Source organism: Bos taurus, chromosome X (assembly GCF_002263795.3).
Source record: "Bos taurus isolate L1 Dominette 01449 registration number 42190680 breed Hereford chromosome X, ARS-UCD2.0, whole genome shotgun sequence".
NCBI lineage: Eukaryota > Metazoa > Chordata > Mammalia > Artiodactyla > Bovidae > Bos > Bos taurus.
In genome coordinates this window covers 110468935-110489851 of record NC_037357.1, presented here as the reverse complement: position 1 = coordinate 110489851, position 20917 = coordinate 110468935, and the positions used below count along the sequence as shown (strand labels likewise).

The 20917-nt window shown below is 37.5% G+C and overlaps 1 protein-coding gene across 9 annotated transcripts in view; it reads right to left on the bottom strand.

The window, feature by feature from the left end:
• The window catches only part of DMD (dystrophin), a 2236915-nt gene that overhangs the window by 1814910 nt on the left and 401088 nt on the right, over positions 1 to 20917 (bottom strand). For all 9 annotated transcript variants that reach the window (XM_024988361.2, XM_024988358.2, XM_024988360.2 and 6 more), the window contains exon 5: positions 189 to 281. In XM_024988361.2, coding sequence (XP_024844129.1) covers positions 189 to 281 — 93 coding nt within the window. The remainder of the gene's footprint in view (positions 1 to 188; positions 282 to 20917) is intronic.

Genomic DNA, 20917 nt, shown 5'->3' with positions numbered 1-20917 from the left:
ACAATGCAAATGACAATCATCCCAATTTAAAATGAAGCACTATGGAGATGGGCTTTCCATTGTTAGAGATACACATTTGTTTTGCAGGTCAAGAGCAAAAATTAAAGGAAGGATCAGCAATGTGTTACCTCCCCTTCCACTGTACTCCCCCTCCAAAAAAAAAAAAAAATTTTCATCAGGATTCTTACCTGCCAATGGAGGATTATATTCCAAATCAAGCCAAGAGTCAGTTTATGATTTCCATCTACTATGTCAGAGCTTCCGATATTCACTAAATCAACCTGTTAAAGATAAAGGGAAGCATTTGAAGGAAGCAGACAAAATGACTGTTTGAAAAGAAAACAAAATGCTAAGGTAATTGCATTTAGCTACTTCCAGAGCCTCAGCAGCATTATAGCTTTTGAAAAATAATCTAAAAATGAAACAAACTGCAATTTGTAACTGCATTTTCTATAACAAACGAATGTCTCCAAATGTTTACAAAGAGAGAGGAAATGAATGTACTTTTAGTATATAAATACATTACTGCAGATTAGAGAGTCCAGTAAGAGTATCTCCAAATAAAATATATAACAAGGCTAATTCATAAAGGATGCCTGCCATTTAGAAGTGCTTCCTAGTACATAATTGAAACTCAAAAAAAGACATTTCATCAACCCTTTGATCTAGCTCAAGGGAGTGCTATTGTAATTAGGGGTGACTGCAATCGACTGAAATGTCCTTGCTTTAGAAATACATGTTGGTACTCTACTAAACAATGGGGTTAGGGCTTCCCAGGTGGCTCAGTGGTAAAGAACCTGCCTGCGAACACGGGAGATGCAGGACACCTGGTTAGATCCCTGGGTCAGGAAGATCCCCTGGAGGAGGAAATAGCAACTCACTTAATTATTCTTGCCTAGGAAATCTCATGGACAGAGGAACCTGGGGGCGGTGGGCTAGGGAGGGGTGGTACAGTCCATAGGGTCACAAAAATGTCAGACACATAACTTAGGGACTAAAAAACAACAATAAAAAATGGAGTTAATGCCCAGCTCTCTTTTCTCTATCTGAGAGTGGATTTGGGAATTAAAATCTGGCAGAGTTTTATTTTTTCAAGACAAATCCTATCTCCTGTCCTTCACACTCTTAACATTTTTAGGTGGAGTCAGGTTACACATAAACATCAGGAAAATGAGCCCATGAAAAGATATTCAACATCACTAGCCATTCAGTTCAGTCACTCAGTCATGTCTGACTCTTTGCGACCCCATGAATCGCAGCACGCCAGGCCTCCCTGTCCATCACCAACTCCCAGATTTCACCCAAACCCATGTCCATCGAGTTGGTGATACCATCCAGCCATCTCATCCTCCGTCCGTCCACTTCTCCTCATGCCCCCAATCCTTCCCAGCATTAGCGTCTTTTCCAATGAGTCAACTCTTTGCATGAGGTGGCCAAAGTATTGGAGTTTCAGCTTCAACATATTCAGTTCAGTTGAGTTCAGTCGCTCGTCGTGTCCGACTCTTTGCGACCCCATGAATCACAGCATGCCAGGCTTCCCTGTCCATCACCAACTCCCAGAGTTCACTCAGACTCATGTCCATTGAGTCAGTGATGCCATCCAGCCATCTCATCCTCTGTCGTCCCCTTCTCCTCCTGCCCCCAATCCCTCCCAGCATCAGAGTCTTTTCCAATGAGTCAACTCTGCATGAGGTGGCCAAAGTACTGGAGTTTCAGCTTTAGCATCATTCCTTCCAAAGAAATCCCAGGGCTGATCTCCTTCAGAATGGACTGGTTGGATCTCCTTGCAGTCCACGGGACTCTCAAGAGTCTTCTCCAACACCACAGTTCAAAAGCATCAATTCTTCGGTGCTCAGCTTTCTTCACATATTAAGGAAATGCAAATTATAACCATAAAGACCTAGCACTACAGACTGATTATAGTGGCAAAAAAAATTTTTTTTAATAGTGATAATATCAAATGTTGATGAGGATATAGAGAAATTGGGTCACTCATGCGTTGCTGGCAGAAATGTAAATAGTACTGCTACTCTGGAAAACATTTTGACAGTTTCTTACAAAAGTGAACAAGTGCTTACCATACAATCCAGCAATTTGGCTTTTAGACATATATTCAAAGCAATGAAAGCTATGTTTAGACAAAACTCTGTATATAAGTGTTCATACTAGCTGTATTTGTAACAGTCAAAAACTGGGAACAATCCAGAGGCCATTCAAGGGTGAATGGTTAAACATATTGGTACGTCCATACCATGGACTACCACTCTGCAATGAAAAGGAACAGCTATTGATACAGTTGATACAGGCAGCAACTTAGGTAGATCTCATGGGTATCATGCTGAGTGAAAAAAAAAAAAAAAAGCCAGTAACAAAGGGTTACATGCAATATGATTCTATTTACATAGCAGCTTTGAAGAGACAAAATGATAGAAATGAAGAACAGAGTAGCAGTTGCCAGAGGTTAGGAACTGGGGTGGGATTGGAGGGGTGGGTGAATGTGTCTATAAAAGGGTAGCTCAAGGCATCCTTGTAGTGATGGATCTATTCTTCACTTGACTCTGATGATGGATATACAAATGTACACATGTGACAATGTTGTAAAGAACTAAAAAAAAATGTGCACATGCACACTGAGGAATATAAATACTATTGTGGATTGTATCAATGTTGATGTCCATGGTAATATTATAAATATGGTTAATGTACCACTGGGATAGAGCTGAGTTAAGGATGCACATATATTATAGCTTATAACTACATGTGAATTTATAATTATCTCAAAAAAAGGTTAACTGAAAAAAATGAGTATCTAGGGATACTTTAAAAATATATCACATTAAAGCAAATATGCAACTTCAGATTAAGGTCTACATAATGGAAGTGAAACTGTCAGAGCAAGCGTTGAAAGTTGAGAATTCATTCAGGTTTCTTTCCTTACTTATTATCTTAGGCTCACTGATGCCTATAGTTACATTTTCTTTTGACTATCTTCAGGATTCTGTCATTTTGTCTTATCCTGAGGGCACAGACCTGAGAGTTTCCCATTTATCCTCCTCTAGGTAGCTTCACTAAATAGCCAAGATTAATTTTGGGTGAACCTTTCATTCTCTCAGGCTCTAAACCCTTACTGTTACACTTAGATCTGTCTTTCCCTCTTGTTTCTTCCAACAGTAACATGGATTCACTATTTCTCACTCGATGCTAAAATATATTGCTTATCATTCATCTTAATTTTCTAAATGTTATTAACCATAACTTTTAAAACTATGGAGCTATGTGGACAAACAATAAAAAGGCTACTCTTCAGTTTCATCACCAAATTACTCCCATTTTCTCCCCACATGAAGTTATTTGGAGGTTCAATGGATAATCTAAAACTTAAATTTATGTTTATAAACCAACTACATACAAATTATTGGTGGACTGGCTTAAAACAAATAATTGTTACAGGAAAAAAAATATAGAATAATTTAAATAAAGATAAAAGACCTAAATACAAGTCTATAGTTTAATACCAAATATAATTTATAGTAGAGGGTATTATTGAGCTATGCTGAAAATTAGATGTGAAGATGATACCACATGAACACTATAGAAAAGTAAGCCTGAAAAAAATATAGAGAGCCAGCATATAGAGAGACATTTAAGTAAGGCTCTACTGAAGAGTGGCTGACCAGGCATCCTGAAAGCTGGCTAAGGCGAAAGACCTTGATTTTGTTGGATATAAAAAAGTCAAGGTGATACTGCCAGTACACAAGTTAACTTATTTCTACAATGGAGATGCTTCTCTTTGGACAGTTGAATTTTAGTAGTATCCCATGCAACATTTTCCTAATTCAGTGCTGAAGTAAATATCAATATTTCAAATTACTGAGCATTCATATAGATTTTTTCCCTATACATGCAAATAACAACTTGCCATGATACTTTCATTTTCATTATACAAAATAGATACAACAAGTTCCTAGAATTTCACTCTCAGGGGAGATTAATAACTCTTGAACAAGAAAGTACCATCATCTACATTTCATTTGGGGATTCCTCATGTGGCAGTAGAGGGGAGAAGCTTCTCCATGTGGAAAAGCTGCTATAAATTTATGAACTGATTTCTTGATTAATTCATTCAACAAATTCATATGTCAGGCACTGAATGTACTTAGAACATAAAAGGGAGATATATCCCTGCCTTCTAGGACTTAATTATAGTGGCAGTGAGAATCAGACCGTATATTGTTGAACATTCAATTGTTTAAATAAAGAACCTGCAATTTTTAGAAAATATATATACTTGAGGAATCAGTGCTGGTAATTTAGACTTGCCATAGGGCTCACTGTGGGGAGACTCAGAATGAGCAGCAGGCACTTAAGTAACAGCAGCCCATACCCACTCTCATTGAAGGTGTATTCTCTGTGTGAACAGGGAGATAATTCCTCCTTTTATTTATCCCCATAAAATCCCATTTAAGACCAAATCTGTATTATGTCAGGGACTGCGCTCAAGTCTGATGAAGAAGACTAAGATAGAACCACTAATGTCACAAAGCTTACAAGGTAACAGCAGTTTACATAGTAAAAGTTAATTAAAATTAGGCAGAATCCAAAAATACAACTTCTGGATATATATACAAAAGAACTAGAAATCAAAGATTAGAACAAATATTTATACACCAATGTTCACAACACATTATTCATAACAGCCAAAAGGTGGAAATGATCCAAATGTCTATTGACAGATGAATGGATAAACAAGACATGGTGTACATATACCAAGGAGTACACTTGATTGTTAAAAGGAAAGGAAATTCTGATATATGCTACAACATCCATGAACCTTGAAAACATTATGCTAAGTGAAATTAGCCAGTCATAAAATGAAAAAGAAAATAGTACATGATTCTACTTAAAAGAGATACCTAGAATAGTCAAATTTGTATAGAAAGGACATGGAATAGAGATTAGCAGGGTCTAAGGAGAAGGGACTAGGAAGATTTTTAATGGGTAAGAAGTTCAGTTTGGGATGATGAAAATGTTCTGGAGATGAATAGTGGTGATGGTTGCATACTGATGTGAATGTACTTAATGCCACTGAATTGTACACTTGCTGCTGCTGCTGCTAAGTTGCTTCAGTCGTGTCTGACTCTGTGTGACCCGTGGATGGCAGCCCACCAGGCTCCCCCGTCCCTGGGATTCTCCAGGCAAGAACACTGGAGTGGGTTGCCACTTCCTTCTCCAGTACATGAAAGGAAAAGAGAGAGTGAAGTCATTCAGTCGTGTCCGACTCTTCGTGACCCCATGGACTGCAGCCTACCAGGCTCCTCCAACCATAGGATTTTCCAGGCGAGAGTACTGGAGTGGGTTGCCATTGCCTTCTCCTGAATTGTACACTTAAGAATGGTTAACATGGTAAGGTATATGTTACGTATATTTTGCCACAATAAAAATAACAAAAAAAGAAGCCATTGGAATACACACACACACAAGCCTCACTCAGAATCTAAAGGAACGTGCATCGTTGTATTCCAGTAAAACGTATTTATAACTACTGGAAAAAAATTAGGTAGGCAACTGTGTCTCATGGAGGCCCAGTAGAGAAAAAGAAATCATTGTGAGAGTCGCAAAGAGTTGGACACGACTGAGCGACTGATCTGATCTGATCTAATCTGAAGCAAAGGAAAGAGGAGATATTCGGTGTTGATGGAGTCTGTAAAGAAAGAATATAAAGATTGGACCAATGCTGTATAGCACAGGGAACTCTAGTTAAGGTACTGCAATGTCCTAAATGGAAGGACAATCCAAAGATGGGGGATATATGAACAGCTGGTTCATTTTGTTGTGCCAGAGAAGCTAATACATTGTAAAGCAACTATACTTCAATAAAAATTACTTAAAGAAGAGCATGTGCCTAAGGATATGGGGACAAGTGTAAAGGATATTACATGGTTGGGAATTAGAAGTATTATACTCAGGGACATTGAAGCATGTGTGAAGTTGTTAAAAAAAAAAAAAAAAACTGTTGCAGGATTATAAAGACTTAAAAAAAAATTAAAGGAATATAAGGAACAAGTTAGGGCACTATGAAGTAGGAAAATAATACCAGAGAAGTTGAACAGATCTTTGCTAATTCTTATGGGCACTGAGAAAAAAAACAGTGAAGATGAATTATAAATGTTTCAAACTGGTACAAGGAAGCTTACATTTTTGGCAGGGACAACCAACCTTTTCCGGAGAAGGCAATGGCACCCCACTCCAGTACTCTTGCCTGGAAAATCCCATGGATGGAGGAGCCTGGTGGGTTGCAGTCCATGGGGTCGCTAAGAATCGGACATGACTGAGCAACTTCTCTTTCACTTTTCACTTGCATGCATTGGAGAAGGAAATGGCAACCCACTCCAGTGTTCTTGCCTGGAGAATCCCAGGGACGGGGCAGCCTGGTGGGCTGCCGTCTATGGGGTCACACAGAGTCAGACACGACTGAAGTGACTTAGCAGCAGCAGCAGCAACCAACCTTTTCACAGTTCTCAGCTCTAAGAAATGTGCATCTTATAGTCATATACTGCATATTTAATTACAAGTGATGCAGTGATAATCATTTGGCATATTATTCAGGGTCTATTGAATATTGCTTTTACCAAACAATAATCCCTTTTATTTGTCCATTTTAATGGCTAGCCCATTTTGACTCTAAATTCTCATATGCTTGGTATTGTTAATAATGCCTCATTCTTACCATGTAGCTATAAGTGATATTTTTTTTAATAAATCATGCTAGCTATTCTCAGATAACCATTACTGTCCTGCACAATCACTTCTCTCTTTTCTTCTACATATTTTTTCCTAACATATGCTCTGGAATCTTATCTTCCAAAGATCGTCAATCTAATTTCCTAATAACTATGAAAAGGGAAAATAAAAATTAAAATATGTTAATATCTATGTTAAGTGAATGATTATGTGTCTGTCTAGCCAGCAAAACAAAAACAAAAACAAAAAACATTTATATGACATATGCTAATAAATGGATTCAGTTTGTGTGTGTTTGTGTATGTGTATGTGTGTGTGTGTGTGTGCTGTGACAGGCACTAGATGTCAAGAAATTCAATTTGAGGTCATAAAGGAAACCCAAAGTTATGTTTCCCTGATTTGCAGAATAAAAGCATCTGATACCAAATGAATAGGTGTGAAAATTGATATTGTGTGTGAAAATTAAATAGCACATATTGAATTTTTGCAGGAACAATTCACCTCCACATGAAAATCATCTTTAGAAGAGTTCCTGCAAACAGGAACTTCTGTTTAAGCATAAGTCTGAAGACTTAACTCAGAAAGTAACATATTCTAGCTCAGAATTTTGTAGTATTATATGTGGATGATGTTTTACTCAAACATAATTCTGGAGAAGAGAAAATTGTCACCATTTGCTTTTTTTTTTTTTTTTTTTTTGGCTATGCCACATGGCATGAGGGATCTGTTCCCTGACCAGGGACCAACCTGAGCCCCTTGCAGCAGAAGCACAGGGTCCTAACCAATGAACCACCAGGGAATTCCCTCACCATTTGACTTGATGTAATGGAACCTTATTGTGACTCCAACAGAATATTTAAAAATGAACTCTTAGGAAAACATCCCTTGGGTCAGAATGAGCAGGGCTGTATAAAATAAAATAAAATAAATGAACATAGGCAACCTAAGGGATTGCCTCTTGGAATAGAGTGGGCGGTGTTATCAATTTTATAGGTGTGAGAACATAAATTAAAGGGGATTCCTATTCTGTTCCCACAATAGTACTTAGACTGAAATATCTGATTTTGTACAAAAAGGTATATTGAGTAATTTTGTGATTAACATATAAATATTTCCGAGAGTACTGTTACTTCCTGGTGTTATACCTCCTAAATGAGTTTACTAAACATGGAGCATGAGGAACAATTCTCTTCCATTGTTTATTCAAGAGAATAATGTTTATTTTATCCCAGGTTTTGTTTTATGCCCAATCCCTTCAAGGCTTGGATGCAATTTAGCATTGTAATATTTTCTACAAGCTAAATTTAGATATCCCATGGTGGTTATAACTACCGCAAAATTGCACTCATCTTACACGCTAGTAAAGTAATGCTCAAAATTCTCTAAGCCAGGCTTCAACAGTATGTGAACCATGAACTTCCAGATATTCAAGCTGGATTTAGAAAAGGCAGAGGAACCAGAGATCAAATTGCCAATACGCAACAGATCATCAAAAATGCAAGAGAGTTCCAGAAAAAATATCTACTTTTGCTTTACTGACTATGCCAAAGACTTTGACTGTGTGGATCACAACAAACTGTGAAAAATTCTTAAAGAGATGGGAATACCAGACCACCTGATATGCCTCTTGAGAAATCTGTATGCAGTTCAGGAAGCAACAACTGAAACTGAACATGAAACAACAGACTGGTTCCAAATAGGGAAAGGCTGTATATTGTCACCCTGCTTATTTAACGTATATGCAGGGTACATCATGAGAAACACTGGGCTAGATGAAGCACAAGCTGGAATCAAGATTGCCAGGAGAAATATCAGTAATCTCACATATGCAGATGACACCACCCTTATGGCAGAAAGAAAAGAAAAATTAAAGAGCCTCTTGATGAAAGTGAAAGAGGAGAGTGAAAAAGTTGGCTTATGCTTAATATTCAGAAAATGAAGGTCATGGCATCTGGTCCCATCACTTCATGGCAAATAGATGGGGAAACAGTGGAAACAGTGGAAACAGTGAGAGACTTTATTTTTTGGGGGGGGCTCCAAAATCACTGCAGATGGTGACTGCAGCCATGAAATTAATAGACGCTTGCTCCTTCGAAGAAAAGTTTTGACCAACCTAGACAGCATATTACAAAGCAGAGACATTACTTTGCCAACAAAACTGTCTAGTCAAAGCTATGGTTTTTTCAGTAGTCATGTATGGATGTGAGAGTTGGACTATGAAAAAAGCTGAGCATCGAAGAATTGGAGCTTTTGAACTGTGGTGTTGGAGAAGACTCTTGAGAGTCCCTTGGACTGCAAGGAGATCCAGCCAGTCCATCTTAAAGGAAATCAGTCCTGAATATTCATTGGAAGGACTGATGCTGAAGCTGAAATTCCAATACTTTGGCCACCTGATGCAAAGAACTGACTCATTTGTAAAGACCCTGATGCTGGGAAAGATTGAAGGCAGGAGGAGAAGGAGACAACAAAGGATGAGATGGTTGGATGGCATCACCAACTTGATGGACATGAGTTTGAGTAAACTCCTGGAGCTGGTGATGGACAGGGAGGCCTGGCATGCTGCAGTCCATGGGGTCGCAAAGAGTCGGACACGACTGAGCGACTGAACTGAACTGATGGTGGTTATATTGAAAGAATTTATATATATAATATTGATATATTTAAGATATAAGAATACTTATAAAAACCATAAGATTTAAAGTGAATCTGAAATGTGACATCTTAGTGAAAGGAGATTATTGACCTGGACAAGTTTATATTATTTTTAATTAGCTTTACGGGAAGAATAGCAGAGTGAGTTCATCGAACACAAAGTGATTAATAGTGACTTTAGAATGAGGGACATTTGACATAAAAAAATAATTGAAATATCCATGTCAAAAAATGAAAACAGAACTTCCCAGCATAGAATGGAAGGTAAAAGACAAGAAAAAAAGATAAATGCAAGGGAGTGACCTTCCTGTGATATATCTAACAAAGTTCAAAGGAATACATCTCTTACAAATTTTTACATGCTTGAAATTTTGGTGGTAGCAGGGAGATGCTTTTCCAGTTGTAGTTTGTAAATAATTTAGGCATTTGCATTCCTAACATGGATGTGATAGAAAGTTATATCTCATTCAATAAAGGAACCATCATCTTTGCAATAAATGATATCTGCCACTTCTTGCTTTTTTAGACAACCACTGAGAAGGGCATTTCATAACTATAGGTACCGATGAAAATACATCATGTATCATTCTGCCAACTGATATTAGCTCAGGGCTAAGAAAACATAGGGAGAAGGCAATGGCAACCCACTCCAGTACTCTTGCCTGGAAAATCCCATGGATGGAGGAGCCTGGTAGGCTGCAGTCCATGGGGTCGCTAAGAGTCAGACACGACTGAGTGACTTCACTTTCACTTTCCACTTTCATGCATTGGAGAAGGAAATGGCAACCCACTCCAGTGTTCTTGCCTGGAGAATCCCATGGACGGAGAAGCCTGGTAGGCTGCAGTCCATGGGGTCGCACAGAGTTGGACACGACTGAAGTGACTTGGCAGCAGCAAGAAAACATATTTCAAAAGATATGGTTCTTCCAAATCACTCCAAGTTTCAAGATTTATCCTAAGGAGGAGTCACTTTTGTTCCTTAACATGCAAAATATAAGCTGAGCATTTATTTTCATTAGGCATGGGGTACAGCATAAGGTTAAGCAGTCTTTGTACTTATCAGTCTTGGTATGTGAGTTTAAATAACTGAGAAATGCTGCAAATTAAATCTTAGAAAATAACTTCACATAGAATGATAAGATTATGAAAGGAACCATAAAATATCATCTTGAAAAGTGTGAGTGGATTTCCTTGACCAGAATCTTAAACAACAATTATCATTTAGGGAAAAACCATGCATTGGGATTTATCATATAAACATCCTTCCTGATACTTAGACATCTTACAGGCACTTCTACCCTCTATATATTTGGTTCTTTCAGATCCATACATTTCCTTCTCATAAACTGTTTATAACTGAAAGTTTCTTTCCAACACTCTAGACAAATAGGATTTGCTTTTAAAAATGTGTCAAGTGTCTTTTATAAAATATCTGCCATCATGTAGTCAAGCTGAAGAGACTTCTACATGTTCAAGAGAAATTCTTCAAGTATTTATATAATCCTTACAAATATAATGCATTAAAAAGATCAAAAATGCAGAAAAAGCAAAGGAGTTTCACTGCCCTGCAGCATGTACTTTGGTACTGTGTTTAAGCTTTATATACAATTTTAAGACTTATGGGCATAAATCATACCTACTTTTCCATTGAAAGATGCATGTATTGAATCTTTTATTATTAAATGATGAATAGTTCAATATATACAACATAAAGAGTGGGTTGCATTGGCGAATGTGGTCTTGGTTCTCACCTGGCAGGATTTTTTCTTCCCCATCATATCTCCACATTCCAAAGGTTGTTTTTTATTTTAAACAAATATAGAGATTTGCATTGGAAAATACCTTTCAAAACTACATTGTGACCTAGAATACATCATAAGACTTAGTTCTGTGAACTCACTGTAAAGATACTACTCCTAACTTCAAAGCCTAAGTTTTACATATTCTTGTTGTTGTTGTTTAGTCACTAAATCATGTCCAAATCTTTGTGACGTCATGGAATGTTTGTCCTCCATTATCTCCCAGCGTTTGCTCAAATTAATGCCCATTAAGTTGGTGTTGCTATCTAATCATCTCATCCTCTGCCACCCCACTTTTCCTTTTGCCTTCACTCTTTTCCATTAGTCATTCACTAAATATTTTTCACCATCCACCATATTGTTGTTATTATTCAGTCACGAAGTTGTGTCTAACTCTGATTCCATGGACTGTAACACACCAGGCTCCCCTGTCCTTCACTATCTCCTAGAGTTTGCTCAAATACATGTCCATTGAGTCAGTGATGCCATCGAAACATCTCCTCCTCTGTTGTCCCCTTCTCCTCCTGCCCTCAATCTTTCCCAGCATCAGGGTCTTTTCCAAAGAGTCAGCTCGTTGCATCAGGTGGCCAAAGTATTGGAGCTTTAGCTTCAGCATCAGTCCTTCTTTCCAATCCACCATATGCCACACATATTAAGTGTTGAGAACAAAGATAGACTAAAAAATGGGCTGTTTGATAAAACTCCTTAAAGACTAGTGAAATGAGTTAAAAATTTCTATTTTGGATGTGTTTATGATAATCATAAATCTCAAGGTAACTCTTAGCAGAACCGTGTTTTTGTATATACATTGCCTCTTTGACACAAGACTTCAAGAAGCTAATTTCTAAACTCTCATAATGTTAAGAAAACATAAACATTAAAGTAGATAAAGAAAATTTAAATGAATATAGCACAATAAAAATTTTAATGCAGGTAGTCTTTTTTTCTTTATGAGGTGGGCAGTGGGAGGGAGATTCAAAAGGGAGGAAACATACACACACCTATGGCTGGTTCACATTGGTGTATGGCAGAAACTAACAAAATATTGCAAAGCAATCATCCTTCAATTAAAAATAAATAAAATTAAAAAACTAAATCCTTCCTTACAGATTGCAAGTGTTTGCATGACAGAAGTAGAACTGCTCTACTTAAAAAATTTGTTGTTAATATTCTTCTACACACAAACACACACACACACAAAGGACTCAGTTGATAAAACACTCTGTTCAATAGATCCTTAATTAATGGCCATTTTAGTGAGAATTCTCAGCCCCAAAGTCTTAAGAGTTTTAGAGGAATGGCTCTCTAGGTGCAGGATTTCCAGCCCAAGACCAGTTCAGTGGGTGTGGCCATTTTATCAGGAGGCTCAGTTCAGTTCAGTTCAGTTCAGTTGCTCAGTCATGTCCGACTCTTTGCAACCCCATTGGCTGCAGCATGCCAGGCCTCCCTGTCCATCACCAACTCCTGGAGCTTGCTCAAACTCACGTCCATGGAGTAGGTGATGCCATCCAGCCATCTCATCCTCTGTCATCCCCTTCTCCTCCTGCCTTCAATCTTTCCCAGCATCAGGGTCTTTACAAATGAGTCAGATTTTCTCATCAGGCGGCCAAAGTATTGGAGTTTCAGCTTCAGCATCTGTCCTTCCAATGAATATTCAGGACTGATTTCCTTTAGGATGGACTGGTTGGATCTCCTTGCAGTCCAAGCAACTCTCAAGCATCTTCTCCAACACCACAGTTCAAAAGCACCAATTTTTCAGTGCTCAGCTTTCTTTATAGTCCAACTCTCACATCCATACATGACTACTGGAAAAACCATAGCTTTGACTAGATGGTCCTTTGTTGGCAAAGTAATGTCTCTGCTTTGTAATATGCTGTCTAGGTTGGTCAAAACTTTTCTTCCAAGGAGCAAGCGTCTTTTAATTTCATGGCTACAGTCACCATCTGCAGTGATTTTGGAGCCCCCCCAAAATAAAATCTCTTTCCACTCTTTCCCCGTCTATTTGCAATGAAGTGATGGGACCAGATGCCATCATCTTCATTTTCTGAATGTTGAGCTTTAAGCCAACTTTTTCACTCTCCTCTTTCACTTTCATCAAGAGGATCTTTAGTTCTTCTTTGCTTTCTGCCATTAGGGTGGTATCATCTGCATATCTTAGGTTATTGATATTTCTCCCAGCAATCTTGATTCCAGCTTGTGCTTCACCCATCCCAGCGTTTCTCATGATGTACTCTGCATATATGTTAAATAAGAAGAGTGACAATATACAGCCTTGACGTTCTCCTTTCCCTATTTGGAACCAGTCTGTTGTTCCATGTCCAGTTCTAATTGGTGCTTCCTATCCTGCATACAGATTTCTCAAGAGGCAGGTTAGGTGGTCTGGTCCCATCGCTTGAAGAATTTTCCACAGTTTATTGTGATCCACACAGTCAAAGGCTTTGGCATAGTCAACAAAGCAGATGTTGTTTTTTTTTTTTTTTTTTTTTGAACTCTCTTGCTTTTTTGATGATCCAGTGGATGTTGGCAATTTGATCTCTGGTTCCTCTGCCTTTTCTAAATCCAGCTTGAATATCTGGAATTTCATGGTTCATGTACTGTTGAAGCCTCCTATGCCCACTAAACCCCCACTTGTTAATATGCCCTGCCCCTTGATGGCCATGGGGCCTTTGGGCCTGCCCTATGTGTAAAATAGAAATGTTTAGAGGTCTCAATGAGATAATATTGTTTTTGTTTTTCTTTTATTTAGAGTGTAATACAATGCAGGTAGTCTTACTGCATATAAGATACAGAGCTTAACTTTTGTGAAAGTAGCTATTAAAACTAAACTAAGGAAAATTCCCAGATGGAATATTATATAGGAGAGGACATCATTTGAGATGATGCCATGTATAAAACTGTCCTCAAAAATAATTTCATAACATAAAATAATAAAAAAGACATATATACTTTCAATATAATATTATTTAACTTGAATTTTTATACTTATTTATCTTATACCCGGCAATACAGAATGCCACTTTAATGATCCTATGTAGTCAGAGCTTTCTAGTTTTGAGCCATGTATACTGATTTCAAGAAAAAACAAACTGGCAATAGCAACAGCAAAAAATTTTAAGACCTATGGTAATATTCATTATAATGAGAAAAATGTTTAAATTTAATATAATTTATAGCCATAGTACTATTATCACAAATGATCTCCATGTGTACAAATCAAAGTAAATTATTGCCTAAATTTTAAGTTGAATATGTAAGGAATATACTATTTCCCTTGATGCAAGAAATGCATGAGGGTGGGGGAATGTAAACAATTGACCTTATGGAGTTATTTTCAGGGAACTAGACTCAAAGAGGGATAACTTCATATAGCATCAGAATATGGATTTAAAGATTATAAGATATGCTTGTGTGTATTTTATGTCCCTCAGAAGAATATTTTGAAATAAGTGTAGAATTATTATTAGTAGTACATATCATAAATGACAAACTGGTACCAAATCATGAAAGCACTTGACAAAGACCCTATAGCTAGTGAATGACAGGGTTAATGGTTTTACTTCTGGATCCTTGGAATGAATATATATATGGTGCAAATGTCTAATAGGCCTACCTTTTAATATAAGAAATAACATGTATCTAACATAAATTAACTTAAAGATTTGAAATTTATATCTGAGCACTGGATTTTATGAGTAATAAATGGAAGTAGTTTATATTCAGTCAAAGATATTATGTTCTGACATACCTCAACATATATATTATGTGGCTATTTAAGTTTCTGAATACTGAGAAGACACACAAAATACTACTTTTAAACAATACTTTAGAATCCTCTTTATCTAAGATCATGTGCCAGGAAGAGTGAACACTGTATCATTTTTCAGATCAGTGACATTTGACAACCATTCAATCTAGTTCAGTGACAATTTTCAATGATGTGATTAATTGAATATTTGAACATAGTTGACAGTTGAAATTTTACCCTAGGCATTTTAAGTACTCATTTTGGATTTGTGATTTAATAATGTATAATAATGACCTTATTTTTTTTGTTCTATCTCACATTGCATATTTGAAATCACTTGGTAAAACTGTGCCACTTTGTCACAGACAACTGATGAAAGTAGTGAACACAATTATGAGATCTACAACTGTGTCTGCTAATATTAAATCATATTAAGTCAGTAAGTCCTAGTATATGCCCAGGGTGCACTGTAACCCTATATTTTTTTGTCATATTCTCTAAAATAATGATAGAGTGCATTCTACGACTTCAGAAAGCCATTGGGATTCATAAAGTATACACATAGAAATCTTGGGATGGAAGAAGAGGAAACAAACTGGGATCAGCCAATGAATGGCATACAGGTATCATAATGCATCTGGAGAACAGTTTAAAACACCAAGGTCAGTTAAATCTCCCTTATTGTCGCTGTTCTTGTTTAGTCACTAAGTCACGTCCAACTCTTTGCAACCCCATGGACTGTAGCCCACCAGGCTCCTCTGTCCATGAGATTCTCCAGGCAAGAATACTGGAGCAGGTTGTCATTTCCTTCTCTGGGGGATCTTCTCAACTGAAGTATTGAACCCATATCTCTGTATTGCAAGTAGTTCTTTACTACTGAGCCATCTGGGAAGCCCTAAACCTCCCTACCAGATTTTTAACGGCTAAATCATTTTACCAGCAAAAAAAAAAAAAAAAAAAAATCATTATTCAACTTTACATAAAAAGATTAAAAATGAAAATATTTATTAGTGGAAACTCACTAGCTGGAACTTAATTACATCTAAGGGGAAAAATTCTATTGATAAACAAGTTTACATGACCCATTAAATACTTCTTTACGTCTGAGAGAAGATGGGGTTAAAGACCCACAGAACTGAATTCAGCATGTCTGGGGAAGGGGGCTACCCACCAACAAGAGCGGAGAAGGATAAAGGAATGATAGAACGGCAGTAGGAGAGATGTTTCCGTATTATCTGAGATTTGCTCTATCTACCTTCAACAAGTTACAAATAAATAAATGGAAGCTGTGGATACATTTTTATCTTGATCTTGTGTGTAGACAAGCATAACCATTTGGTAGACTCATCCCCTGCTTCACACGATTTTGTATTGCCTTTTGTTTGTTTTTTTATACCACAGCCAACTTTATTACAAAAGAGCTTTGCTCTCAGCAAATAGTGTGATAAAGGCATCACTGCACTTAGAAGTACTTCCTTCTCAATAAGTGGTTTTCACAAATAAATTATTGATAGTAGGGATAAGTTCATGCTAAAACAGCCACACCAAGGAGAATACAAAGCAGAACATAACTGTGGTATCTGAGCTCTACAAAGCTAAGCTGTGAGTGACATTTGAGTGAGGATAGTAATTAGAAGTCAAGACAGAGAGAAGAAATGAAACAGAAGCACAGGGTCAGGTTGAGCTGCTCATTTAAAACTAAGGAATATATTAAAACCAGTCATTTATGGCAGAGAAATAGGCCAGATTGGAAGAGGAAAGGGAGGGAGGATGGGATAGATAGAGGGGAGGAGGGGGAATGGATGAGACAAAATGAACTTGACCTAAGATCCGGAAACTACCACATGTTTCTTTTCAAAAGGAATTTCTAATATCATTTTAACAACAAAGGAGGCAACCTAAATGTCTATCAACAGAGGAATGGATAAAGAAGATGTAGTACATATATACAATAGAATATTGTTGTTGTTTTAGTCACCAAGTCATGCCCAACTCTTCTATGACCCCAAGGACTGTAGCCCGCCAGGCTCCTCTGTCAGTGGGATTTCCCAGGCAAGAATGCTGGAGTGGGTTGCCATTTCCTTCTCTGGAAGATCTTCCTGACCCAAGGGATCAAATTTTTTTCTCCTGCATTGAAGATGGAATTTTTACCATTGAGCCACCAGAGAAGCCCTACAATGGAATATTACTTAGCCATTAAAAGAATAAAGTAATGTCATTTGCAGCAAAATGGATGGACCTAGAGATTATCATACTAAGTGAAGTAAGTCAGACAAAGAAGGACATCATATGTCCTTCATATGACATCCCCTATAGGTAGAATCTAACAAGAAATGATACAAATGAACTTACTAACAAAAGAGAAAGAGACTCATAGACTTAGAGAACAAATTTATGGTTATTGGGGAGAAGGATGGGGGGAATGGATAGTTAGGGAATGTGGGATGGACATACGTACACTGCTATATTTAAAATGGATAACCAACAAGGTCCTCCTGTATAGCACAGGGAATTCTGCTCAATGTTATGTGACAGCCTGGATGGGAGGGGAGTGTGGGGAAGAATGGATACAGGTATATGTATGGCTGAGTTCCTTCCCTGTTCACTTGAAACTATCACAACATTGTTAATTGGCTACACCACAATATAAAATAAAAAGTAAAAAAAGAAAAGAAAAGAAACAAGGGAAGCTAATTTTTTTCACGTGATTTTAAAACTTAGGTTTGTAAACACATATGTAGAATTAGTAGGCCTCCTCAAGATTTTCTATGCAGTTCAGTTCAGTCACTCAGTCGTGTCTGACTCTTTGTGACCCCATGAACTGCAGCACACGAGGCCTCCCTGTCCATCACCAACTCCCATCACTCAAACTCACATCCATCAATTCAGTGATGCCATCCAGCCATCTCATCCTCTGTTGTCCCCTTCTCCTCCTGCCCCCAATCCCTCCTAGCATCAGAGTCTTTTCCAGTGAGTCAACTCTGCATGAGGTGGCCAAAGTACTGGAGTTTCAGCTTTAGCATCAGTCCTTCCAAAGAACACCCAGAGCTGATCTCCTTTAGAATGGACTGGTTGGATCTCCTTGCAGTCCAAGAGACTCTCAAGAGTCTTCTCCAACACCACAGTTCAAAAGCATCAATTCTTCGGTGCTCAGCTTTCTTCACAGTCCAACTCTCACATATATACATGACCACTGGAAAAACCATAGCCTTGACTAGACAGACCTTTGTTGGCAAAGTAATGTCTCTGCTTTTGAATTTGCTATCTAGGTTGGTCATAACTTTCCTTCCAAGGAGTAAGCATCTTTTAATTTCATGGATGCAATCACCATCTGCAGTGATTCTGGAGCCCAAAAAATAAAGTCTGACACTGTTTCCACTGTTTCCCCATCTATTTGCCATGAAGTGATGGGACCAGATGCCATGATCTTCATTTTCTGAATGTTGAGCTTTAAGCCAACTTTTTCACTCTCCACTTTCACTTTCATCAAGAGGCTTTTTGGCTCAGACGGTAAAGCGTCTGCCTGCAGTGCAGGAGACCCAGGTTCAATCCCTGGGTTGGGAAGATCCCCTGGAGAAGGAAATGGCAACCCGCTCCAGGACTCTTGCCTGGAAAATTCCATGGACTGAGGAGCCTGGTAGGCTACAGTCCATGGGATCGCAAATAGTCGGACACGACGGAATGACTTCAGTTTCAGTTTTTCAGTTTTCACTTTCTGCCATAATGGTGGCATCATCTGCATATCTGAGGTTATTGATATTTCTCCCAGCAATCTTGATTCCAGCTTGTGCTTTTTCCACCCCAGCGTTTTTCATGATGTACTTTGCATATAAGTTAAATAAGCAGGAGCAATCATCAATTCCTTAAAGCTTTGAATGAACTTACCACTGGTTTCAGTGGATTCAGAAGTCTTTGTAAAATGTTTGTTTGATTTTGTTTTATGATTTTTTTTAGGTTCCTTTGGTGGCTGATGAAGGTACTCTATATTCCATTATGTTAATTCTTGTAAATTTATGCTTGTAAATAGAATATAATCCAATCTAATTGTTTTTTTATAATCATTAGTTCTGTGTAGATTGCATTTTTGGTTTCTATGTCTCTTTTACGTATTTTTAATATTTTCTGTGTTTAAATTGCATACGTTTGCTTTATTTATCTTTTTCTGATCAAATTCAGAAGAGATTAATCTATTATGATTTTATTATAAAGAACCAAGATCTTAAATTTATCTAGTGTTTCTTCTTTCTAACCCCTTTATTTTTTCATTTATCTTTTATTTCCTACTTTCCTTAGATCATTTTTTGTAACATGAATGGTTGAAAGCCTAAATTAATTAATTTATTTTACTTTTTTTGTAAATGAAAATAAAAGCAAAGACAAAAATTGAACCTCTGGGTAGAACGAAGGCTGTTTTTCATGGGTTTTCTCATGGAATGATTTTTCCTATACAAAAGTGGATTTGTACTGTTGGTTTCTTACACATTTTAGATTAATCAAGTTGCGTTTCTAAAGGATTATTAATTTCTACTTTATTATTATTATCAAAGATTATTCACTTTAAAAGTTCTTCATGTGTTTAATGGCATTTTCACTACATTCAAATATATTATCTGTTTTATTTGTATATATGCCAGGGACATTTTTTACATATCTTCTATGCGTATCATACATTTCGGAGCAGAGCAGAAGTTAGAGATAACTCTGTCTTCCTTTTCTGACTCTAGTGTTTCCCAGAAGCATGGAAAAGTGTGTGATGTCAGCTGGCTCCAAAACTAACCAGAAACCACCTCCACTCCCTGTCAGCAAATGGAGGAGGTAGTATGGTCTCACAAGTGAATGGCTTCCTGCTATCAACTGTAAGGCTGGGCCCTAGCCAATATTAGGGTTCTCGACATCATTAATAGGAATTTTCAAGTCTTCTTTGGATCAGGAAAAAAAAAAACAGCTATCTGGAGAGCTAGGTTTTCTCTGTTTGCTCCCCCTCCCACATTTTTCATACTTTGTCTTTTTTGGGGAGATGACCCACTGGTGGGCTACAGTCTATGGGGTCACGAAGAGTCAGACATGACTGAAGCGACTTAGTATGCATGCATGCACCCAGTATGGGATGAGTCTATTATCCAGGATTTCCTACTCTCTGGCTTCTGGCTAGGTTCAACCAATGAGTAAAACTGGCATAACACTAGAGAACCCAAGATATCAATTCTCCCAGCTCCTCCAGCAGGCCATGATTTGAGAGTAATTGCATTCTTAAGGTATCTATAGTAGCACTTGCGATCCAATGGGCCCGCTCCTGAGGTTTGAGCTTTCATTGGTTTAAGGCTCTATCCTTTTGTCTCTTTGAGTTTAGGGGTAATAAAGGCTAGTAACTGAGGCTAGGTTCTGAGTACTTCACCATTCATTGTTGGTTCCTTTAATCCTGCCCAAATTTCTGAATATATCATTTTTATTACAGTCTCTTCAACTTTGTCTTAGCATAGGCTGATTCAATCCAAGACTGTTAATGATACACTTGGATGGTGACTCTATCAGTGGATAATTCAATAGACTAAAACTGAGAGGCTTTTCTGCCTCCCTATGAAAGGCACCACATAGGTCTACTGATGTCTGGTCATTGCCTAGGAATAGGGAAGATTATCCCTAGTAACGACAAAGTTAGAATTTTCTCAATGCTTATCTGAAAGCTCAGATTTTGATTTGATTCATTTAAACTAAATTATAAACTATTGTTTTCCTTGAAAATCCAACTTTATGGGAGAGAAGTATACATAATTCACACATTTTACAGAATCATCTATGCCAGGAAGTGCCAATAGGTAGAAAATCACTGTTAAATTTACATTTTTTTATGTTATTTGTATTCTCAAATTTTTTCTTTGCTGCTAACTGTGCTGTAATCTGACAATGGTGAATTAAAGGCACTGGATAAAAATGTATTTCTATCTTTATTCTTTATGGTTTTAGCCATATTTCTATCATC